This window comes from Phaenicophaeus curvirostris, chromosome 1, assembly GCF_032191515.1.
Source record: "Phaenicophaeus curvirostris isolate KB17595 chromosome 1, BPBGC_Pcur_1.0, whole genome shotgun sequence".
NCBI classification, from domain to species: Eukaryota; Metazoa; Chordata; class Aves; order Cuculiformes; family Cuculidae; genus Phaenicophaeus; species Phaenicophaeus curvirostris.
In genome coordinates, this window is record NC_091392.1 from 67,789,477 (window position 1) to 67,813,176 (window position 23,700).

General features: G+C 40.8%; 2 protein-coding genes across 3 annotated transcripts in view; one reads left to right on the forward strand and one right to left on the reverse strand.

Moving 5' to 3' along the window:
* Positions 1-3,178, reverse strand: part of RERG (RAS like estrogen regulated growth inhibitor) — a 108,665-nt gene extending 105,487 nt beyond the window's left edge. Inside the window, exon 1 of the mRNA XM_069861776.1 lies at positions 3,011-3,178. Coding sequence (XP_069717877.1) covers positions 3,011-3,071 — 61 coding nt within the window. The 5' untranslated portion in view covers positions 3,072-3,178. The remainder of the gene's footprint in view (positions 1-3,010) is intronic.
* PTPRO (protein tyrosine phosphatase receptor type O) overlaps positions 1-23,700 on the forward strand; it is a 350,703-nt gene that overhangs the window by 147,691 nt on the left and 179,312 nt on the right. The window lies entirely within an intron of this gene.

Here is a 23,700-nt window from a genome sequence, read left to right on the forward strand (position 1 = left end):
TGTTCAACTTGAAAGGTTTAGGTTTACCCCAAGTAAAAACCTAAAGAGAATAGGTGAGTTGATTAGCAATTTTGCTGGCCTTCTCCAGCAGGCGGGAGGAGACAAGGTGAGGAAGAACAGTAAAAAGCTGACACTCAGACTTGGTATTCCTTCATTTGTTTTTAAAACTGTTGAACCACAGAAACTCGATAAGCAGAAAGAAAGTGGAGAAGTTTTGTTTTCCCTGGCTTTAACTTTTTTTTGAGATGCTATCACTATTCTGACTTGGGAACAGTGTGCTGGTTTCCCATCTCGTGTTTGGGAGAGTCTTGCATTAGTCAGAAGGGACTACTTGGTAGAACAAGAAATCTTGCACACCATTAAACAGATGTCTAGCATTAATGACAAGATTAGGATGCTATTCAGCTCTCAGTAATTGTAACAGTTCTGTTGACTTTCATGGTGCGTGTGGGACAGCTTTAATTCTCCACATGTCCTGAAGCACTACACTTCTTTCCTCATAGCTGCTTTGACTCACTGATCCAAAGTCCTGGCCAGGAACTGGAGAGGAGTCTCTCCAGGATACTACCACATGTGTCTGTAACTTCTCAGATGCTGTCAGGTGATGAAGCCACTTACAGATTAAGAACCTAATGCCTGGCTCTTCCTCAGGAGATGAAGATGAGCCAAGAAGGCAAGCCAGCGACCATATTTTGGCATGACTTTCTGGCAAGTACAGTGGCCTTATTTATCACCCAACATCTCCTTTTCATCACACGTATCTAGCGTGCTTCAGCATTCTGCCTTGCATTCTTGCTTCTAGAGTCTGGCTTATCTTTCAGATGTCTGGCCAAGTCTACTCGAGTAACCTATGGCCACAGGATTGTTGTCTCAATAATGTATTACAAACTGGTCACAGGGACAGGGAATTACATGGCTATACTTTAAAAAAATGACAGTATTAACACTAATCTAGGAGGGTATACCTATCCACCAAACCCAGCTATCTAGAGACTATGGTGTGTCCAGCTCTACTTTTAGCAAAGGTGTAACAGCACTTCCATAGCTCCCACTGTTGCTACTGTTGGCTACAGGTAAACAGGTATTTTCAGATACCACCACACACACACACACTTATTCCTCTGGAGTTGGCTGAGCTATTGAAACTGGATCCTTTTATGGGAACGTAAACGAGGTGTTTTCATAAGCAAGCTGGAGATTCTAGGAGGCACACACTGCTCTGTCGAGGTGGCTGATAGCACTCTGTAGTCTCTCCACCCCCTTAAATTCAGCTTGTGCTGCCCACTTATTTGTGCCTTGATTTCCACGCAGATTTGCATGTGTGGTCACAACCAAAAAGAGGGGACATTAGTCACATTTTATGTAATATTTCCTTGCATCTCAAAGGGAAAAAAAAAAAGATAAGAGAGAGAGGAGGAGGACTCTGAAGGACTAGGATGTCTTTATTGGCTTTTCATTACAAATGATCTCCAACCCAGTTCCAGGACTACTTGACAACACTTCTACTACGAAATCCCATTCTCCTGAAGCATTTTAACTTAGCATTTTTGCATTTTTAGAATTTAAGTTCTCACATGAGTAGGAGTATCAGGGTGAGGGGTGTCTTTTAGTGTTTCAATTCTCCTGCAAATACTTCAACATCCTTTTGCATTATTTTGAATCTAGTCAAAAGACTGGCCAACCACAGAAACAGCCAACCGAAGGCAAGACAAACCAAATGGAGAACCCTGGAAATTACTCGCAAGACTTGGACAGGACAGTGAAATAAAAATACAAAGGAGGGGTGAGGTGAGCACAGCAGGGGAGAAGGAACAGTTTAGGCTTATCCCAGTATATTATCAGCATTCCCTCAGGTATTTTATTCAAACAGGTTGAATTTAATCTGCATTGTCTGTATAAGCGGTATAATCTCTAACAACCTCTGCCTCACACAAGACTTTTTTCCTGAAGGCTGAGAGCACTACTTCACTATAGTGTTCTGGTAAAATAACTTATGGGTAAATGTGCTTTTATAAACAACCCATTCTGAAGTTAACAGAACTATATTACGTTTACAGGCCAGAACCTTGGCACTTCTAGTACAAAAGTTACTTTGGTGAACCAAAGCTGGCTGACAGATGCTGAGAGTCTAACCTCATGCTCTTTTACCAGCACGTCCTACCTCCTGGCTTCTCCTGTGCAGATTTCTCTAAACTAAACAATATCTTACAATTCCCAAACTGGCATAGGAGCATGATTAGACTCAACCTCCTTATTTCCTCATCCCTGTGGTGCAAGGGCATGTTAGAGTGGTCCTGGAGCTGCCAAGTTAATGCAACACCACAAACCACCTGACAAAGCTAGCAGCCTCGCATTATGTTCCTTGTCTCACCAAAGGAAAGGCTGTCTGTACAAATGGATTTTTAACATTTATGCCTCCCCCTTGTGTTTGTACCATATGAACTCAGCAGACTATGGTTTTTTTTCAAATGACCTCTCCAAATGCAAACTTTGTACATTCTAGTTTCTTGGTTTCCTGGTAAACATGTAAATCCATGACAGCACTGAGAATAAAAATTTTTTGAGTTGCCGAGTCTAAAATTTCCCACTGAAATCAACCAGAACTACATCTATTACAGAAGTCATCCAATATTTAATAGAGGATCTGATCTTAGGGGATATAAATACCTTCATCTAACACAAGCTATGAAAAGACAAACTAAATACCAATTGTGTTCCATTGGAAAAGAGCATTCTTGCCACTCACTTCATGAAAAGTGAGATTTACTTGGAGTAGGAAGTTTGGTTTTATGTCATTGGTTCTTTTTAAAGTTATAAAAGTACTTTTATCCTGGAAAACCTGGAGAAAATAGAGTGGAAAGCAAGCAAGGAGTAACTCCTCACCTGATCCTGACCTCCCTGCCAAGAATAAGTTCACAGCTGTCTTTTTGTACAAAGAGTTTGTGTGCACAGAGGGAGCAAAAAGTTAATTTACGACATGTAGAAGAAAAAAATAAGACAACAAACATACCTGACTTGCCCACGCCAGCTCGACCAAAGATCGCCAGCTTCACTTCTGCACTCTTAGCCATGCTGGAAGGAATGGAGTGACAGCAGATTCACTTGACTATCAAAAGTGAAGCAGAACTGTTCCCAGCTCCTGTCTTCAGCTTCACCGTGTCATTATGACGTCAATGCAGATCCTGGGGAAGAACACCACGAGGATGGAGGTGCAAGAAGTCAGGTTCTCCCTCAACCCCCTATTTTTAATTTTTTTTTTTTAGTCATAATGATGCTATATCCCCGCTTTAAATGCTGCAGTAACAACACTGACATATTTGGCACTGTTCACGCAAAACTTACCTTCAGCTTTCTAGCTCTTGCTGTTTGTTTCACACTGGCACTGTGATACTGCAAAAGGTACTTAACAACCCCAAGGATCTGCCTCATAGCTCTACAGAAGGTCCTTTTTTCTTCCCTTCTCTTGTAGCTGTAACTGCTTATTTACTGTATTTGCCTCAATTCCAATGAAATAGTTTTTGCACAATGTATTTAAAAGCCACGAGCACTCGCTGATACTGCCTGCAGATAGCTGATCTTTCCTCAAGCCCTCCAGTTCCAGAACGGTTTCAATTATTCAGCTGCAGTTACTTAAAACCCTCTAAGCTCTTGTACCTTGCCCACTCCGCATAACAAATCCATACCGAGAAGTTCTCTAGTGCTCCCTATTTAAGCTGTGTCAGCTCATACATAAACATTTAGCAAAGCGTGGGGTTAGAAGGACGCCAGAATTTCTGGGAATTATCTATATTCACAGCTTTGCTGCATGACCTTAGGCGAGTCACCCGACACTTCATCTCCTCGATTTCTCTATTCCTGCACAGCCAAAAAACATAACGGTACCGGTCATGGTATCAGGCTTTCAAATACTGGGTGAAAAACGGCAACTGTGGTGATCAATCCTGACTAAAACATCAAAAAATCAGTCTGTCTTTAACAGGGTAGAACTTGGCTTGCGAATGCAACCTGTTATGAAGGTTTTTGTCGCGCCCAAGCGTCGCTTTAGCCACGAATTCCAACAGTGACATAGGAAACAAACGCAGTTCAAGCACCCTTCTGGAAATAAAAGCCCGGGGATTTTGCCTATAAAAACCAGATGGTAAAAACAGTCACTTTATACACGGAGAAGAAGAGAGGGAGCATCTCTGGGGGCTTCGCACCGACTCATTTTGCCTAAGAGTAAATACCGGACCGCGCTCACTTCGCCCAACAGCGAAGCGAGGCGAAGCGTTCCAGGAGCCGCATCCCCTCGTGGGATGGCCGGGAGGGAGGCACCGGCGTTCCCTTCCCACGCAAGCTCCCCGCTCGCCTGCCCCGGCGGGTTCAGCTCCCGCTCCCCGCCGGCACCGACTCATCCCCGCAGCGGGCACCGCGCTCTCCGCGCCGCATCTTCCCATTCGCGCTCCTTCCCTCCCCGCTCCTCTCCTCCGGATCAGGGAGGGAGGGGAGGGAGGGAGAAGCTCCGCTCCGCGCTCACCTCCTCGCGGGCGGCGCGGAGGGTCCGGCCGGCGGCGGCGCGCGGGCTGCTGGGCGGCGCGGGGCGGCGCGGGGCGGGGGGGGGCGCGGCCGCACAATGCGGAGGAGGCGCCGCCCGCCCAGCGCCCGCGGCGCCCGCAGCGCCCGACGCCGCCGCCGCCGCACCGCGCGGCGCCCCCTGCCGGCCGCGCGGCGCAGCGCAGCGCACGGGGCGGGCCGTGAAGCGGCGGTGAGAAGGCTAGCGGGGTGAGGGAGGGGGGTTCTGCACCTCTGTTCCTCCCTCGTAAGACCTCTGTGCCCAGTTCTGGAACCCTCAGCGTAAGAAGGCGATGGAGCTGTTGGAACGGGTCCAGAGGAGGGCTACAAGGATGATCGGAGGGCTGGAGCACCTTCCATACGAGGACAGGCTGAGAGAGTTGGGCTTGTTCAGCCTGGAGAAGAGAAGGCTCCTGGGAGACCTTATAGTGACCTTCCAGTTCCTGAAGGGGCTACAGGAAAGCTGGGGAGGGACTTTTTACAGAGGCTTGTAGCTATGGGAGTAGGGGGAATGGGTATAAACTGGAAAGGAGCATATTTAGGCTGGACATAAGGAAGAATTTCTTCACTATGAGGGTGGTGAGGCACTGGCACAGGTTGCCCAGGGAAGCTGTGGCTGCCCCATTCTTGGAGGTGTTCAAGGCCAGGCTGAGTGAGACTTTGGGCAGCCTCATCTAGTAGGACATGTCCTACTGTTCGGCGAGGCGGAGGCTGAGGGGAGACCTCATTGCTCTCTATAACTACCTGAAAGGAGGTTGTAGAGAGGAGGGTGCTGGCCTCTTCTCCCAAGTGACAGGGGACAGGACAAGAGGGAATGGCCTCAAGCTCCGCCAGGGGAGGTTTAGGCTGGACATTAGGAAAAAATTTTTCACAGAAAGGGTGATTGGGCACTGGCAGAGGCTGCCCAGGGAGGTGGTTGATTCACCTTCCCTGGAGGTGTTTAAGGCACGGGTGGACGAGGTGCTAAGGGGCATGGTTTAGTGTTTGATAGGAATGGTTGGACTCGATGATCTGGTGGGTCTCTTCCAACCTGGTTATTCTATGATTCTATGATTCTATGATTCTATGTCCCTGCCCATGGCAGGGAGGTTGAAACTAGGTGATCTTCAAGGTCCCTTCCAACCCAAACCATTCTATGATTCCACGCCTGCAAGCATTAAGGTGGTGCCCAGCTTGGCCTCTGAGGGGAAGGAGCTCAGCTCTGTAATTTGGTGTGTTTGACTGTAACACAGCCTTTAATTATGTGGGACAATGAATGTTTACATGCATAAATGTTGGCTAAGTGCTTGCCAGCAGGCCCGACCAAGTCTGCTCCACGGTTAAATTTTACATCTCAAGTACTCTTTCCCTCCCTCTTGCTTGCTGAGTGCTGCTCACCAGAACCACTCTGATAACTATATAATAGTCTCTCCCTGTCCTGACAAGTGGAAGAGCCAAGTTACAGCATGGTCACTGTTCCATCAGACTGCTTTCCAGTAGCACCATCTTTTTACATGGCACTCTTCCTTCCTGCATTCCAACATGGATAAGACAACTGTATCCTGGGCTGCATCCAAAGAAGTGTGACCAGCAGGGAGAGGGAGGTGATTCTCCCCCTCTGGTTTGCTCTTGTGAGACCTCACCTGTAGTACTGCATTCAGTTCTGGAGTTCTCAGCACGGGGAGGACATGGAGCTGTTAGGGTGAGTCCAGAGGAGACCAGGAAGATGATCAGAGGGTTGGAGCAACCTAATCTCATGGAATGCGTCCCTGTCCATGGCAGGGGGTTTGGAACTGGATAATTTTGAAGGTCTCTTCCAACCCAAACCATTCTGTGATTCTGTGGCTTATGTCAAAGGCAAGCATTGTTGCTTTAATTTGCAAATGAATCATGTAATTGCATCAGTCTATCCAAGAGGCTAGTGTCAGAGCCAGGGATCAAGTTCTGAAGTGATAGGACCAAGTTCACAGGATAACTCTTATTTCCTTGTTCATTAAACTATTCAGTAATGTAAAGATGCATTAGTAACAGATGTGAATGAAAGCTGGAAATCCCTTATAGTTCAGTGGACATTCCTCTTCTGTTTCTGTTCCAGCCCAGATCTGCATGAGATACAAGACAAGCAAAAGAAAAAGCTGTCCCCCCTCTGTCTTTCTTGATGCAAAATTAAATAAAAGTTGGATTAGAAAAGATATTCTATGATCCAGGCCTCTCTACAAGAGCATGATAAGCACTTAGGGGGCAGAATGGCAGTCCTGAGGAGAAAGGAGCATCTACTATTCCCTGCAAGCTATGCCAGCTGCAGGCACTCAGGAGTAGAACCTAAAATAGTTGCACTGCAAAAAAAAAAAATTAGAAGGCAGATGTGACAGTGGTAGTGTGGTTTATGCTTTACTTGTTAAAAATAAATGCTGAGGCTTTAAGCCTTCACTCTCTTGTTTGGTTTACATAATTTAGAGGAATTAGCTTTTTCCATCCTGCTAAGAGAGCAACTGGTGAGCGTCTATTTTGCATCTGGGGAAATGCGTGTTAGTCTCAAGGCCTGACATTTGTTTTGTGTCTATGGAATTCACTCTGCATGGGGCTGTCAAATTAAATAAGATAACTGGCTTTTCCAAAGCAGCAGATAATTTATTGGTCGTTAAAAGTCCTAGTCACTATGCAGCATGCTTGCACTGAAGTCTCTTATTGGTGCCAGGGCAGAAGAATTTAGTAAACACTAATCATGGACACAGGCAAAGTTTTCAGATGGCTGAGACCTACAGGGCTGGCTAAGGACCACTTCAGTTGCTGTTCACTTTCTCTGTATTCACTGTGCTTCTCATTCATAATGTCTGTGGATATAGGTTTTTTTCTGCATGAAAAGCAGAAAAAAAGCCTTAGGGTTTAGTCCTATAGACCAAGGACTATTTTACTCTGCCATAAGCAGGGGTTTGTTTGTAGTTGTGGCAGACATGATGTATTTTCTCACTGGTTTTGCTACTTCTGCTGAGCCTAAAATGCACTTCTGGGTAACGAGATGAAGGTTTTTTCCTGTGAAGGCCATCACATAACTGACTGCCCAGACAACAGGGCAGGTTCCTTTTCTGCCCTTCTGTCTTACGAAAATTTGGGAGAAGGGAAACAAAGCTGAGGGTACATGGGGTTTGATCCTAGATAGTCTGTGTGCTGTCAGTCCAAATTCAGCCTGATCCAGTAGAAGTCAGAAGCACATCTCTTCCCACTCTGTCAAGGTCATGTGTTCTTAGATTTCTCCCCCTTGTCACTTGCAACTTTGGTGAGGCAGTGTTTCACAGCCTTAATTAATTTTTGAAAAGAGCACTTTTTTATATTTAAAAATTTTATTCTTGTTTTACCAGGAAATGGAACAGTCCCAGCACAAGAGGATAGCTTGTGCATGGGAATTATTGGCTGGAGTAGAGTTGAGGAAAGCTCCCTCCTTTTTGTAAGCTCCTTTTCTGTGGTGTCAAAGCAATGAAGTGTGTATACCCACAGTCATCAGTGAGTTTATTTGTGGATTTATGACTCCTGGGGCAACACTGAGCCTTGTAATAGGGCAGATCCAGCAACCTCCTCTCCTTTGGTGAGCTCAGGCACTGTGGACATGTCATTGCTAAAGGGCTGGGCTCAGCCATGCTGTGAATGTGGAAACTGCAGCTGCAATTACATGGCTGTGTAGTTACAGCAGTGTCTGTAACATGGGCCTGCACCTCACTACACAAGGGTTATAGCTGGCTTAGCTTCCCTGTTATCCACACCAGGGTGCATCCTTTTTGAGTTGGAAGATGCCTGCTACTGATCCAGACTAAGAATTTTGGCTCATTTATGATCTGGTCAACCAGTGTCTGCAGTCAGAGCATTAGACTACTCCTGTTCACTAGTTACCCTAACAGCTGAGGAGCAGATTATGAAATAGAAATGGGAAAGACTTTAAATGCAGATGAAACCATAGACTCTAAGTCAAAGCAAAATGCTGCTTGAGGACCAATTAACAGAAGTGCATCCAAGCAGTTGCAGTTAACAGAATTCTTTTAGAAAGGCTCACAGTATTAAGTACCACTAAATAATACTTCACTGTCTTAGTAAGATATTTAAGTGTTGCCACGGTCCAGAGTCTTCTCTCTGTCTGGTCTGGAGGTGCTACTTGTTAACCATCGAATGTTTCTACTGGCTTATCATTCTCATTCTGTTTGCTTATGGAGTATTTTCTGGAGGTGTTTCTGTTGTGAAAGCCACTGGTATTTGCTTCCTGAAAGGTGGAACAGAGGAATGGTAAGAAACTTCAGACCTGACAGCTAACATGTGAAGCGGATGTATGAACAAGAAAGGAATGCTGAAGGTGTGGTATTTTTTTTTCCCAAAGCTGGAAATCCAATTATAAATTGCCATTTTGCATGTTTCAACAAATACCAAAACAAGACTTGGGCAAGGGGTTTCATGAGATTTACAAGAGAGGGAAATGTGACAGAGACCTGATTTCACAGTTATTTAGGAGTTTCCAAATCCTATGGAAATGAGTGGCATTATGTCTTCTGAGCACCTTTGTGCAACTGAATCCAAATATCTACAAACTGTAGGGCAGATCATGCCATTGATGGCATGGATGAGGAAACGTTCCCCTGGTATGATTCCTGCAGTAAGGAAGGGGTTACTGAGCTCATGAATACCATTTTAGCCACTGCTGTAGAAGAGCAGCCCAGACTGCAGTGAAGATTGCTTTAGAGCTGGTAGTAGCTAGATACTTGCTTCAAACAACAACCCATCAGTGACTTGACTTACTTTTTCACCTTTCCTTCCAGAACTCTTCTGAGAGCTGAGATGATACTTTGTAACTAGTAGAAAAACTACCAAATAAATACCATTTAAACACAAATATTTGTAGCTATTGCTAAAGGTTCACAGGGAAACATTTGGATTATTTTCTCCATTTTCACAGAATATCTTCCAAATGATTTTTTTGTTGGCTCTCGGCAATATACATAAATCTGTTCAGTTATGCTAATCTAGTGCCCTGAAAAAAACTGCAGCTTTGTCATTGAGTTATGTATGAACTTTGCTATTAGTTTAGTTTGTAGTCAATGTGAAGTATTACTGTCTGAAATTAATATTGCATTTTCTCATATTTTCCCTCATGGTTCATGAACACAGACTTTATAATTGTCACGTTTCTTGAATGTACGCTAAGGATTTATAACTTCTCTTTCTCTCAACTTTTTCCTTACTACATGGAAGAAAAATCAAATATGTATTTTTAAGATGCAAGCTTTATTGCTAAATAAGTGTTTATTTCTAATGGAGTAAAGACCATCCTGCAAACATTTGGTTGTGCTTAACTTTACACAGACAGGCTTAATGAAGTGGCCAAGGAAGCCACAGTGCTCTCATTAGTATTGCTTGAAAGTGAGCTGTGGGGTTGCTCTCAGAATCTAGGCTTCAACATTTTGTTCCATTTGGCTTCAGGAGATGCCAAAACAAGGCACTGGAGATGGACATGGGATGGTCTTCATAGCATCTTGTGGATCTCACATATGTAAACACCTCTATGCTGTGTCCTAATGCAGGCCTTCTGTCTCAGCAGACATTTGGCACATTTAAATGGAGACATGTAAATGCACAGTTTGGGTTTCCTGCAGCAGCAAGATTTTTATCATGTGTATTTAATAGTGTTACATGTGCAAAGTTGAGAGGCACAGCTTAGTAGGAGCTATGCTAAGTAGAGTAGCATAACATAAATTCAAGCTTTATAACACATGGCTAATGGTTACTCTTATTACCTAAGTTAAAATGCATAAATTCTGCTAATCTGTGTTTCTTCCCACCTGTGCCATTGCCCAGGTTATATCCTGATGGGCTGCCCTTAATAATGAGCAAGCTGTGACTACATGCTCCCAGGAATACAGCAGTAACTGCACTGATTTCATCACAGTTTGGTATGTTACTATTTGGTTTGCTTTTCGTTTAGTGTTTGCTTCTCTGGTATTATTTCTCCTTCCGTAGTTACTCAGATCATTGAGATATCCTTTAATAGTTTGGAGTTTTTTTTAAATGTAAAATTAATTTTTGTATAAACCTAAAGAAAGAGGAGTGACTGTAATTCTCTCATATATATTTATAACAATAAATATTTACTTGTTTTAAAATCACAGAAGTCAAGTCTCTACATGAAAGTAGTTTGGACTAATAACTACGTCACTTACATAATATTCTGCAAACTAGTTAGTATCTTCTGCTAGAGAGATTTGTGTTATGGTTTTAATAATGTACGGTTATAGAATTAAAGCCCACTGGTAACAGTTGCAACAAATTTTGCAACAAATATGCAATACTGGACTTTATTAATGAATGAGGTACACTGATGTGTCATCTTAATTCCTTACAGATGTATTCATGTTCTTGGAAAGAACCAGTGGAAATTGTCATAAATTCATTTGCTATTCATGTTAATGAATACTAGCCCTTATTCTTCCTCAATGGTATTATGATTGCAATCTGTATTGCCATAGGGACCCCACTGTAATTCATCATTGCTTCAGTGTTCAAATTCTCTGATGGAACCAGATACTGGTGTCGACAACATCTGGAGTTTTAAGTCTCTCATCTTTTTTCTACCTCCTTCCCTCTGTTTAATCAAGAGAATGGGAAAGGGAAATTGCTGCCATTGTTAATAACTTCAAAAAACTGAATAACTGTTAGGACTTCGGAGGATGTTTAGACCAGGATGCAGGAGTTACAGACCCGTTCACAGAGGTGAGACTGTGGAACATCTGCTTTCAACACACTGTAATGCCAGTCATCATGGCATGCCCTAAGAGGCAGGAGGCCATGCTTTCATCTCCCATTCTGAAGCAAAGCAGCGGATTTGACAGGGAATGCCCTTTCACAGGAAGCTGTCTTGGCAACAACAGTACATATATATATGTGCAAATATATACCCCATTTCTTCGACTGGGGCTGTTTCACATTGTATAAAACAGTTCTGTACTTGTATCAAGGAGAAAGGTAGGTTGTCATGGATCTTAAGTAGGAATCTTTATCCATGCCTGATCAAATCCAGACTTGGTTCCTACCCAAGCCCTTCAGATGCTAGTCCATTCTCAGGGGCAGGGTTTAAATGAGCTCAGGGATACACTGCAAGGGAAATCTTGAGTGTGATTTGTTCCTTAATATAGACTATGTCTGCCTGTCCTTGCAGTGTATGACAATATGGTGCTTTGTGGGAATGTGACCATGGCCAACTTCAAATAAACATGTCATCTTGTGTACTTCCTAAAAGGGCCTGATAATATGTACAGCAAGGTACAGAACGCAGGCAGGTAGCAGCATAGCTATATACAATGCTGTTAGAGAGCATCTGTAGGTACAGCTGAAAGGCCTAACGCTGCAGCCCTGTTGGCTAGGGTGGAGGCAAATGTAGCAGTCTCTGCCACAAAGAATATTTAGTTACATTTAGGAAGACATCAGTTTCATAAAATGATGGCATCCTGACCCAAAACATTATGGTATTTATGGATAGGGTACAATCATGTGAGTTTAGAGAGTGCTGGATTCAGAACTCCTCAACAAAACAGAACATTCAACTTGGCATGATATACATAGTACTGGCTAAAGACAGGATAAAGATAATGGGGGAAAGTGGAGAAATTGAAGATAACAGGGGAAAAAGTGAAGACATTGTCACTATGAGAGTAATTTTCTTGACTTTTCTGTCTAAAATGCTTCCTTTTAAGTTAGCCATACCACTGCATTACCAGAAAGTGAGAATATTTTTGAAGAGAAACAGACTTTTATCCTCTCCTTGGTTTCTCACTGATTTCTTTTTTCGTGTGTAAGATACAATTTTGTTTATAAAATATGTTCGTAGTTATAAATTCTCCAGAAATGTGCTTTTGTGCTTTCCTCTGTCCTGTCTGCTGTGCTTGGGAGAAGCTTATATAATAATTTATTATCCTCCTTAAATCTAGCTCTTAAAATTCACCTTTGCTGTAATCCTTAAAACCAACTTGATGAATGTTTGTCTACAAATTCGTTACAACTGCTGCCTCTCATGCTAGTAATATTTTCACAATCTTTGTTTTTCTCCATCTATCCGCATTCATCAATTGTCCTCTAGGACTATGAGTGTGTTGTGGTAGGGAACCAGCTTTTGAGCATCCAAATGCTTCTCAGCTAGTTGGTCTCTGCACAATTCACACCAGTGGGATAGTGACACATCTTGTAGGAAAAGTAGAAAGTACATTTTTCAGTCAAGGACTGGTGATCTGCTGTCCATGAGTCTTGCAAACTCAAATCTGATACACGCAATCAGGGTTTTTTGGGGCTGAATAACTTCTTCTGTCCTCTAGCATGTGCTTGAACTGTGTAATTTTGCCTTGAAATGCACCTGTATATTCCTTCTCTTTGGTGCTGTTTTGTAGAATGATACTCTAGGGTTTAAGTTGACACTTTTCTCCACAATATTTGTGGACAAGATCTTGAAGGAAAATGCTCACCAACTGTTTGGGTTCTTGACTCTTATGATGTGTTAGTGTCATCTAAATTCTTTTTTGGAACTGTCTGTATTCTTTATGTATAAGGCAATAAAGGAATTCAGGCAGCCTCGAACTCTTCTGTTCACAGCTGGTGAAGGAAATGAGCTCTTTCATTATTATTGAAGTTGGTTGAAGCTGGTAACAGATGCTGAGCATTTCTGTGCTGCTCTGTGACTATAGGACATGAGGTGGCGGTGCTAGTGGATAATCTGTTCTTGTCTGGGAATCATTATTGCTAATCAGTCTAGCTTTTTTATACTAATTACTGTTATCATATTACTTACTAAAGTTTCTGTGAAGTAGTTTCTCAGAGTGTGTGTATGCGTGGAAAGTTTTAGTCAGCAACACAGATCTTTAGGCATCATTTATAAATAAGAATTAACATAAATTTTGCTAGGACAGAATGAGAGAAGCAGTCAGAGATACCTTCCAACGAAACAGAAGGCAATGTTAAGAAACAGATGTTACAAATCTAGATTTCTCAGCATATTGTCCAGTGAGGTGGAGAAACTCTGAAAAGACTTATTTTAAAAAGCAACCAATAATGCCATAATTTCATAAATCTTTTAAGCACATGTTAAATTCCCATGGCCCCCCTGTTCAGCTGAAGGCGAAGCTTGAAGGATTCAGTAAGACAGCAGCAATTAAAATAGCAGAAAGAAATACCTAAGATTAAGTCTCTAGTTCTTTACCCAGGCTTCCCATCTTCATATAAACACAAATCCCATGGAAAACAGTATAATATTATTATGGAGATTAACTAACCAAGCAGTAGCTACTTTCTTTAAGCTGCTCATTATTTCAGTATCCACTGATACTGGGATAGCAGAAATACAATCAAGAGTACTCCTTAAGGAAAATTACCCACTAATGCCTGTCCTATACCCTTAATTAATACGATATCATCCGGAATAATAAAATCTTTTAAAAAATCCATTAAATGTTTTGGTCTCCAGTCAAATAAAAGATTAAAAAAAAGTTTCATTTTGGAACACTTTCAGCTAATACTTAAAATCAGTTTTAATTTCTATTTTGTTTTGGCTTTATCCAGAAAAAGAAACCTACAGGTAACTCATCATTTAGAGCAATGAGCATTGCTGCAATATCCTTGCATGATTAATAAACATCCTATACAATGGTACATTGGTTTTTTTCATTGTTACTTGAGTTTTCTGTCTCAGGAATGAAACAGCACGTTTTCCTTAATGTCACGCAAGATAGTAGTTCAGCCATTTCATGCATGCATGTGCCTAGCAAATGGGCACTGATAAAGAATACATCAGTTGAAGTAGCTTAGTTATAAGAAATCTAAAATATTTTGGCTGGTGTTGGTTAAATTTATTCTAAACTGTGGCTTCTTAAACACAAAGACTGGTACTTTTTCCACAGTCAAGATGGTTTCTGTTTACATCTGCTTAAGGACAGAGGCAATCTGAAGTCCTTGTAGAAAAGAAAAGAAGATTAGGACATGTCTGTCATGTTCCATATCCAGACTGAAACACCAAAACAACACCTCATTACTTTCCTTGCAATAAAGTAAGGAGACATCGACAGATTTGGAAGTGTTATGTGCAAAGCAGAGAATGGCTGTGTATCTCTTTTCAGTAAAATAATTCCAATGATTAGAGCATAAATGGTTATAAATACTAGTAGAAATGTAAGAGTTCGTAATTTGCTTACCTAAAATTTTTGGTAAAATGTTAGAAGGTAGTTGTGTTTCAGATTTTTCAACATCTGTTTGACAAGTCTTTGAGTGGTCATGATATTCATGAAGAATTCCTAAGCACATTGTCTGCAAATCAGGCACCCAGTGTTGTCCATTGCTTTTGAAAACACCAACTCTTGTCTAAAATTACTGTTAATTGAATCAGTATTTATCTTTTGAGTGATTTAGTTAGTGAATACTTAATCTGACATATCTCATACCAGTTTGATGTTCAGAGAACTGTGATCCATTATTTTGTAAATGCTAGTTCTGTATTAGATGTTTCCAACTGAGCAGCCAAATTGAGGTAGCCCATACCGTCAATTTTGTTTATGAATGTCTGCCTGTTATGCTTTGCATTTCCTCTTAGTCATATAAGTATGTTGGAACAAGTTTTCCATTGTATTTAAAATTACAGGTTACTCTATATTTTTGCTTCTCACAATTCAGTCAGACAACAGGCTGAGAGACCAGTCTGAATACAACATGATCATATGCAGCAAATCAATTACTGGAACATGGAAAAAGTATCCCTAGCTGTGGACAGTGTCTGTAGCCAGTTTCTCCATTCTGGGCATTACTAATAATACTATTACTATTACTATCCTCTTAAAGATAGGTAGCAGTGTGCATGTTATTTCATCTGTCTTTAGTCATTTAAGACACATTTAGTCTAAGCTACTGATTCAACTTTCTGCAATCTATGCATTACCTTTAAGAAGCAATTCATTTTATCTCTCTCTGAACCATCTTGGAGGCTTCGGTGTTTCAATACAACCTAACAACTACTGCTGATATAGTCTACTTCCAGCAACTCTTTTTTGGAAAAAGATGCATTGATTCTAGTGCACTATTTTTTTTTCCATTAAATGTAAAGTGATTTCAATAGCTTAGATGGAGCCATTTGCTTTTGTTCAACTAAGTCCTATTTCCAGCTGAAGTCTTGAAGGTTTAGATCTGAAGGTCCATCCCTATAAAATACGTTTCCTGAGGAGAGACTGCCCTGAAGCTGTAGGTGCAGAATTTTTCTCCAGGAGTTCAAAATTTGGCATTCATATTCTACATATGTGCCTTACCAGGCAGGTTTGTGGCTTTCATTCTTGATTTCGCATAAAATGAGAAACCTATAATAGTATCACATATTTACAGTACAATAATGCACGCATGTATGATGGTTTGTTTTCCTGACCACAAACGAAGTGTCCTGAAAAGCTTCATATGTGTCATTCCTGTATGTTTTGCACCCTAGAAGCGTTGTCTCTTTGTCTCCCTTCACTCCTGTTTTTGTCTTCCAGCTTTTACAAGCTAAAAAAAGAAAAGAGATATCCTAACCACTTTTATTTTCTGACTACAATCTGCCTGGCTTTATTGGGATATCTGAGGCAGTCACCATCATCACCTGCAGCTACATAAAGGGCTTGATTGCACATTTTCTTGAGCCTGAACAGTTTGGCTTCAAGGAGGTCCACTGCTGTCCTTGGTACAAAACGCCGCTATTACTGCCCTGGCAACCACAAGTCTTTTTATTTTTTCTGAAACAACCATGTCCATATTCACACAGCGATTTTGCATGGGTTTCAGGATGTACCTCTTAAAAGGCACATACTAGCTGTCTGTATTTAGAAATTTGAATTCCTAGTCTGAATTTCAAATTAAATAGAGATATTTTCCCTTTTAGGTTTTCTGGGGATGCCATGGTGAGAAGAATGCATTTTTATGTCTTTTTTTAAGGCAGGCAGTGTGTGCATTCCATGGCTCCATGCCATCTGCATCATTAATTCACCTTCTTCCTTGTTCTATATTAATCTCATAGGCACCAAAACTCTGCTAACTATCCAGCCAAACTAAAAATAACCTCTTAAAATAATCCAATGTAAAAATGTTTGCCTTCCAAGAGAGAAAGCAATCGACTCTTTGCAGCCTTTCTACTGTGTTAGAAAACAGTTTAAGGTTTTGCTCCTTGCTGGTTGCTTATTGCTGATTACTGACAGTCCCAAGAAATTTAAAGAAACTAATTGCTTGTGAGATGCTTCTGAACCATAAATAGAGGAACCTGGTGTAGGTGCAGCTTTCAGCTATCAAAAAAGCCTGCTGTTAGGCTAATATTTTGGAAGAAATATACTGAACTCTTAAGATAACAGTGTGTATACATGGACATTTCCCTAATGGATAGCAAGTTTATCCCTCATTTCTTTGATTTATGCCAAGGGTTGAACACTTATCCTATATTTTTAAGAGTTTTCTTGATTGTGTTCATTTTTCACACAACTGATGGGAAGGTTATATTGAGTGATCAAGAATTTGCAGAGAAAAACTAACACTAGCAGCGGGCTGCTCATTAAATCTTCATTTCAATGTGTAATTTAGCTTGAACAAACCCTAAATTTTAATGTAATTTCTACTTCAAAATAAAAAGAAGAAGAAATAAAAATTGCAATAGCTCTATGCTGTTAACCTCAACCAAAACTGGGGTTGTGGGTTCATGATTTTGGAGGGTTTTTATTTTAGAAAGGGAGATTCCTCTTTTTGAGTGCCCCTCTGTTGTCACGGGAAAAAAATGAAGGAGTCCTCCAAGTAATTCAGGACAGCTGCAGAGCTTGAATTCTGGTTCATAAAACTCTAACAGCAGCATCTCTCATCCCTGCTTACAAAGAGAGCAAAGCTGTTTAGCTTCCCTATATAAAATTAATTTCTTGGAATTAATCCCTTTGCCTGTTATGACTTATAACCCACCCCAGGTGTCTTTCCACTCTTGTGCCAGGTAAGGAGATGGCATGTAGGGCTGCAGACTTATACAAATATTTCTTAATGGCTATATCAGCCACAAGCAGTTGTTACATATGAGCTCCAAGTTGGTTGAAAAAGAATCATAACATGCTGTGTTCAGTGTATGGCTTTGAAATGTGATAGCCAGACAGCTCTGGCACAGGAAAGAAATTTCTAGATAGAAGTCTAAACCAAAGCTCTTTGGATATTTTCATTTAATACATAGGAAAAGCAAACCAAACCAAAACAATGAAACCCATCAGACCATTAATGTCTTCTTTGTAATCTGTCAGTGTTTTGTTTTAAACTGCTGATTTTGTAGCACAACAGTATTGGAGCTCTGTAGCCAAATCATAAGAAGAAATGTTCTTTCACCCTGTTATTTAGGAAAATAGTAGTGGCTGAGTGAGCATTTCCAAAAAGAAGTGGGGTGGAGGACCTTCAGATCCTGTGTCTGCCTGGTTTAATACTTGAACTCTGAAAAGATTTGTGAATCCAATGCAATGAATTTGGAATATCTGAAACAAGTGTTGGAAATGCTTGTTTACAATAGGGTTACAGTGACTGAGTTTGAATTATATTTACTAAAAGCTGTTTCATTTCCTCCAGTGCCTTTCTGGTTTGTGCACTTGGTCTCAGACAACAACATGTGCATTTAAGCGCAACCCCTAAAACCAAGTTTTTTCCCCTCCTAAGTGGTAAAAAGAAAAATCACCCTGAGGACAATCAGACCTTGGAAAAGGAGAGATTGTGGACTCTCCCACTGCAAACTTTCAAAACCCATCTGAAGAAAGCCCTTAGCAACCAGGTCTGTGTTCAATGTTGAGCCCACTTTTAGCAGGAGCTGTATGTTCTGTTGAGGTGGCATCCAACCTGAATTATTCTATAATTCTGTGCTCTGAGACTGAATTTTATGTTTTTCAATGCAGTTATTTATTTTTTTTAATAAAGTTGCATGCTTAGATGAGTTGGCTACATTGGTAATATTCAATAATCATGATAATTGTATCACAAGAAAAAGCAGTCACTCTTTCTAGCATGAGTAGAATAAATATTTTTCATAGAATTCTGAAATTAGCACAAATTGCCATAAGGCTTACTTTTTTTATGCATAGGAAAAATCTGCACTAATCATTAATGATACACTGTAAGTTTTATTACATAACTCAGCTATCCAGTATTTCGTGTTTTAACTTTTAGTAAGTGGAGTTTGACTTCAGTCAAAAAAAAAAAAAAATCAAGTCCATTTATTTCTCTATGAAAAAAATCTTGACTACTTAAGGAAATTTTTGAAGGTTCTGAAATGTTAAGGCTAGGCCAAGGGCTGTATCTGACACACTCTGTGTTCCAAAGGACCAACAGTGTCTGCACACATGCTCCAGCAGTCTTATAGAAGGACATGGGAAATGCTGCTTCTTCACTCTTTTTAAATGCATCTTAATGCTCATTTCTACATTAATGAAACGGCATAAACTGTTCTCCTTGTATAAGCAGGTTCAGACAGATTATAGAAATATGCTGAAAATTGCTCGTTTGAAGGCAAGTGTCAAAAGGGCTGTTTTCACTGGCATGTGTAGTTCTACGTCTTCATAGCCCATCAGATTTCTAATTTTATTTCTTATTGGTGAGTGCTTACTCATGGTATTTTTCTCACTACAGGATTTATGCATGTGTCTAGGAGTTCTCTAAGGAACCTTATCATGAAGCTGTCCCTGCTCGTTGTAGGGGTTGGACTAGATGACCTTTAAAGCTCCCCTCCAACCCAAACTATTCTATGATTCTTGCTGTGTGATGACTTTTCCCCTGCACAACTACAAGTCTCCCACAAACAAACAAGCTGGGGAAAGCAGTTGTCACTGGACCACACTGCCTCTTGTGCAGTTTACTGAAAGGGCAGAAATAAGGGAGAGAGGTCCTACTGTAGCGTTTCAGCCCAGACGGGAGAGGGAAGGTGAGTGAGCATGCAGGCGGGCTGTCTTTGAGCACAAAGGAGCTGAATTTTGGCGTTGGTTTAGGTATTTTGCAGCTACACTGCTCCTTAGTGGTGCCTTGTTGTTAGACCTCACCTTTGCAGAGCCTATGAAATCTAGTCCTGAAGCAGTGATCTTTGCCAGTGGGCATGTTTCACTAGTTACTTACAACGTTAATTAGTCTTAATGGCTTGAGGAGCATGTTGTTGGGAGGAATGTGCTACTTTTAGCTGTATTATCTGCAATAGTGGCAAACTCCTTCAGAGTGAGGTTTGGTGAAAAAGGCTAAGTTCCAAGGGGAAATGTAATTCATGTAATTAAGAAATGTTATCATTGAGTATACACCTAGTGAAGGTGAATTAGGAGGGCTTTTGGACAGATTAACTGTGGTATTTTGTATTGTGTGTCCTTTTAGTATTTTTTTTATATAATGTATTTAAACAGCATACAAAGAACATATTTGTTCTGAATCTGTACCAAAAAGGCTGTAATAATACAATGCCTTCTAAAGAGAGAGACAATTTAAGTCCATTTGGGAACTGCAGCTACTATGAAAGGCAGCAGCTTTCTTTGTTGGAGTGCACCTGGTAAAAGGTGCCACAGCAATGTTCTGTAACATTTAGCTTTAGGAAGGAGCGTGAGGACAGTTCATTTAATTGTCATGAAAACAAAACATTTAATTACAGTTCTTAAAAGAACATGAATAGAAATTCGTAATTTAAATACAATTTTGAACTCCTTATTTACTTTCTGCTTAAATTAGGCTACACTCAGACTCCAGATCCTGGGAATAGTTTCTAGGCTTCCCAGCTGAATGCATGTCCAGATGTATTTTGATGCAAGTCAAGGCAAGACCCCAGCATGTATGAGCAGTCTCAGACCGCCTCTCTTCCACCGAAAGACAGCTGGGAGCCATCTGGCAGCAACACAAAGTCTATCTTCTAATGTCTCAGCAAATGAGTATAAATATGGCCAATAGACAACTACTTTGCATTCAGTCAGTAGTCTCCTTGGCCCAAAAGTTAGGGACTTGTGCTAACAGTGGAACCGATTAAACTATTCAGGATACTGCTGATCTGCTAGAAGATGCTCTCAATCTATTGCACTAATACTTGGGATACACCTATTCTGTGGCCAGCTAAGCTTGTTTTTGTTGCTGAAAGTTGTGCCATTGTGCGTGTTTTTGTTAAAACACACCGTAAATGAAGACTGTATTAATATTGACAGCAAAGAATTAACATGCATCTTATTAAGGTCTACCAAAGCAGATTTTGTTTGCAGGATCATGTGTGAAAGTCCTTAATTATATTGACTTTAGCCAGAAGCATTATTTCCTCCAATAAATATGTGCCTACATACACAATAGCCACCTGTTCTTTTAACGATAGTCAAGTAATAATCCCTTGAAAAGGAGTGACCAAATGCCTATTAAAGCAAAGCAAATGAATAATTTACTATATTAGAAGCCATTTGTATTTATAGCAAAAATACCAAGTATTTAAAATTCTGGCACTGTGGTGAGATGAAAGTACGAACAATCCACTTAGGATCATTTGTCTTAAAGTTAACTTGAGCTGTTTTTGTTGTTTACTAGATTAGGCAAGATGTGTTTCAGCTGATAAATGATGAATGGAGGTTTTGCCAGATGATGCACTTTTCCTAAATCATGATTGACTGTGAAAGGATTTGCTTTCCTTCTTTTGTAGTTTTTCTATTCCACAGTCTGTCTGAAACAAGCTTTGACCAGCTTTGCAATGAGATGTGATTACTTACTACTGCTCTATTTAGCTGCCAAAATTGCTATGAGCTGCAAATCAGAACTTCAGACTGGGCTGTTGACAGAGCTATGGAGAGAAACTCCATGGAAGTTAAGAGATTGCTTCTGCTGTTCTGCATCCTTTAGAGGAGGCAGGGAGAAAGCGGATTTTGCCCATTGGTGTGGGATAAGATGGTGTCAAGTACAGTTGCCTGAACATTAGAAGATGTTACTCAGAAAACATTGTCAAATAATTTTAACAGAAAAAATGGTAAAATTGCACAGGAATTGAAGTCAATAGCAATGTGAAGAGCTGACTTGGATATGTTTTGAATTCAACTAAGGGAAAACAGAATTTTCCAATGCCTCATATTTGAGTAAGAATTTATTTCCTAGCATACCACAGATTTCTACAGCAGTGATTATTGGCCAGAAATACTGTGAATTTGTGCTTTTGAAAGACTTGTCACTTCTAGAAGTTTGTCATCTCCCATATCCATGCAGGGTACTAAAGCTTATTGGAATTTATTAATGGATTTTAATTTCTTTGTTCTCTGTTTTATTTAAACCCTCCTGGTGTACGTTTGTTGTCAGGAAGAGCCTGTGCTTATCTTGTTGCCAAAGAACGTATGGGATTTTGTCTCTCATCATAAAGAGAAGAAAAATTATACTTTGATATAGTTTTTACGCCACTGTACAGCAGGATCTACAATGGGAAAGATTATTTTTCCTAGTCACCAGCTGTCTGAAACCAGCAGTGCATGAACACATCCGTTCACCCAGATAATAATTTTCCCAGATCTGATTTAAGACACTTCATTGAAGTTATTATGCTCATGTACAAGAGCAATAATATATGAGTGAATCAGGCCTTAGGCCTTGACTTTTATCCAAAAGATAAAAGCAAATGAAGAAATTCACAGAACAAAACAATGGGTAAAGAACTGGAAATGAATCACTTCTGGAGGGAGATTTAGGACTTAATCCTGCAAAATAAAATCTGCTCTGGCCCTAATCCAAAACAGTACTCAGGTCTTAACTCCAACTCCATCAGCAGTTTCACTAAAGCCAAATGTCTGCCCAAGTGCTTCGTAGGCTGGGGCCAGAATATCAGTAACTTGCAGGACTGAACCCTCAAAGAAATTATCTTGGTCAAGTGATAAGGACTGATAATGAGCTGAACTTGCAAAAGAGAGATGGCACTGGCTGTGAGCATATCAATGGATTACTGAAATTGAGTAAGGGTGAGTAGGGAAATTGTAGCTAAAACCTAGTGAAATAAAATAGCTTTACTATTAAATATTTTCAACGTTTTTTTACAATTAAAATGATTTCTAAATAGATTTTGAAACAATACAATGGTTTTGAGAACTGAAAGTTTTTGCTGTGGCAAAATTGCATTTTTGCCTTCAATTTTTCCATCCAAATTTGTCAGATCAGAAGTTAAAACCGAAATTGAAGCATAGAAGAATGCCTCCATGCTTGGTCTCTGGATATAGAAGTTATTGTTTGGCTTTTTTATCAAATAAATATTCCTGCTGTACACCTAGTTATTTCGGGGTTATATTCCTCTCTTATGTTTGCATGATTTTGAAGATCAGTTTAATTGTACATGTATATAAATGCTATATGTAAGTATGTTCTTAATAATTTTCTGTCACCATACTAATGCAACGTATATCATACCCAATTCCTTGCAGATTGCTGTTCCTTGAGCTAAAATCTTTATTGTACCGTTTAAAATGATGATTGTTCCAGAGTTAGTTACTTTGTCAGGTAGACAAGAGAGAAGTATTTTGACTGTGAGGGGAAAAGGCAGTATCTGAATGGTGAATTTATTTTCATAAGGCAAGGATGCCTGCAGCTACATCAGTGGAGACGGAAATAGGTTGTGGATAACTGCTTGGCCCTGAACGTAGGTTCGATAAGACCATTCAATGCTAAGCAAGGTGGGAGCTCAGCCCAGACCATTCACACCCAGCCTGAAGTCAACCAGCCTGCCTAAAGGGGGGCAACACCAAAGACACTGATTTCGGAGAGCCTGGATTTGCAGGTGGGTGGCCAGGTCTGCCTGCAGTCTTCCCTCTCTAAGGTCAGGCTGTGTTTCAGCAAAGGGACCACACCTGCTGACTCTCCCAGGCTCGAGGCTGGCAGGCTGGCAGGGGCTGGCTTCTGGGGTGGAAGAGTGACCATGCTGCCTCTTCCCATAGCTGGGCTTTGAGTAGTTTTGTGTGCTGCAAGGCCAGCCGTGCCTGTTGCTTGCTCTGGCCCTGCTGCTTTTGGGGTTCTGCATGATCCTTTCCAAATCAAATGTGATAAAAATTTAATTTTTAAGCAGGGATGTGCATAAATAAGCCAGGAATCCAGAGCTCGTATGTGGGTCAGAGTTCAGCTTAAAGTTTGAGCTCACACTTGCTGGCTCACGAGCTGGTTTAGAACTCCTCA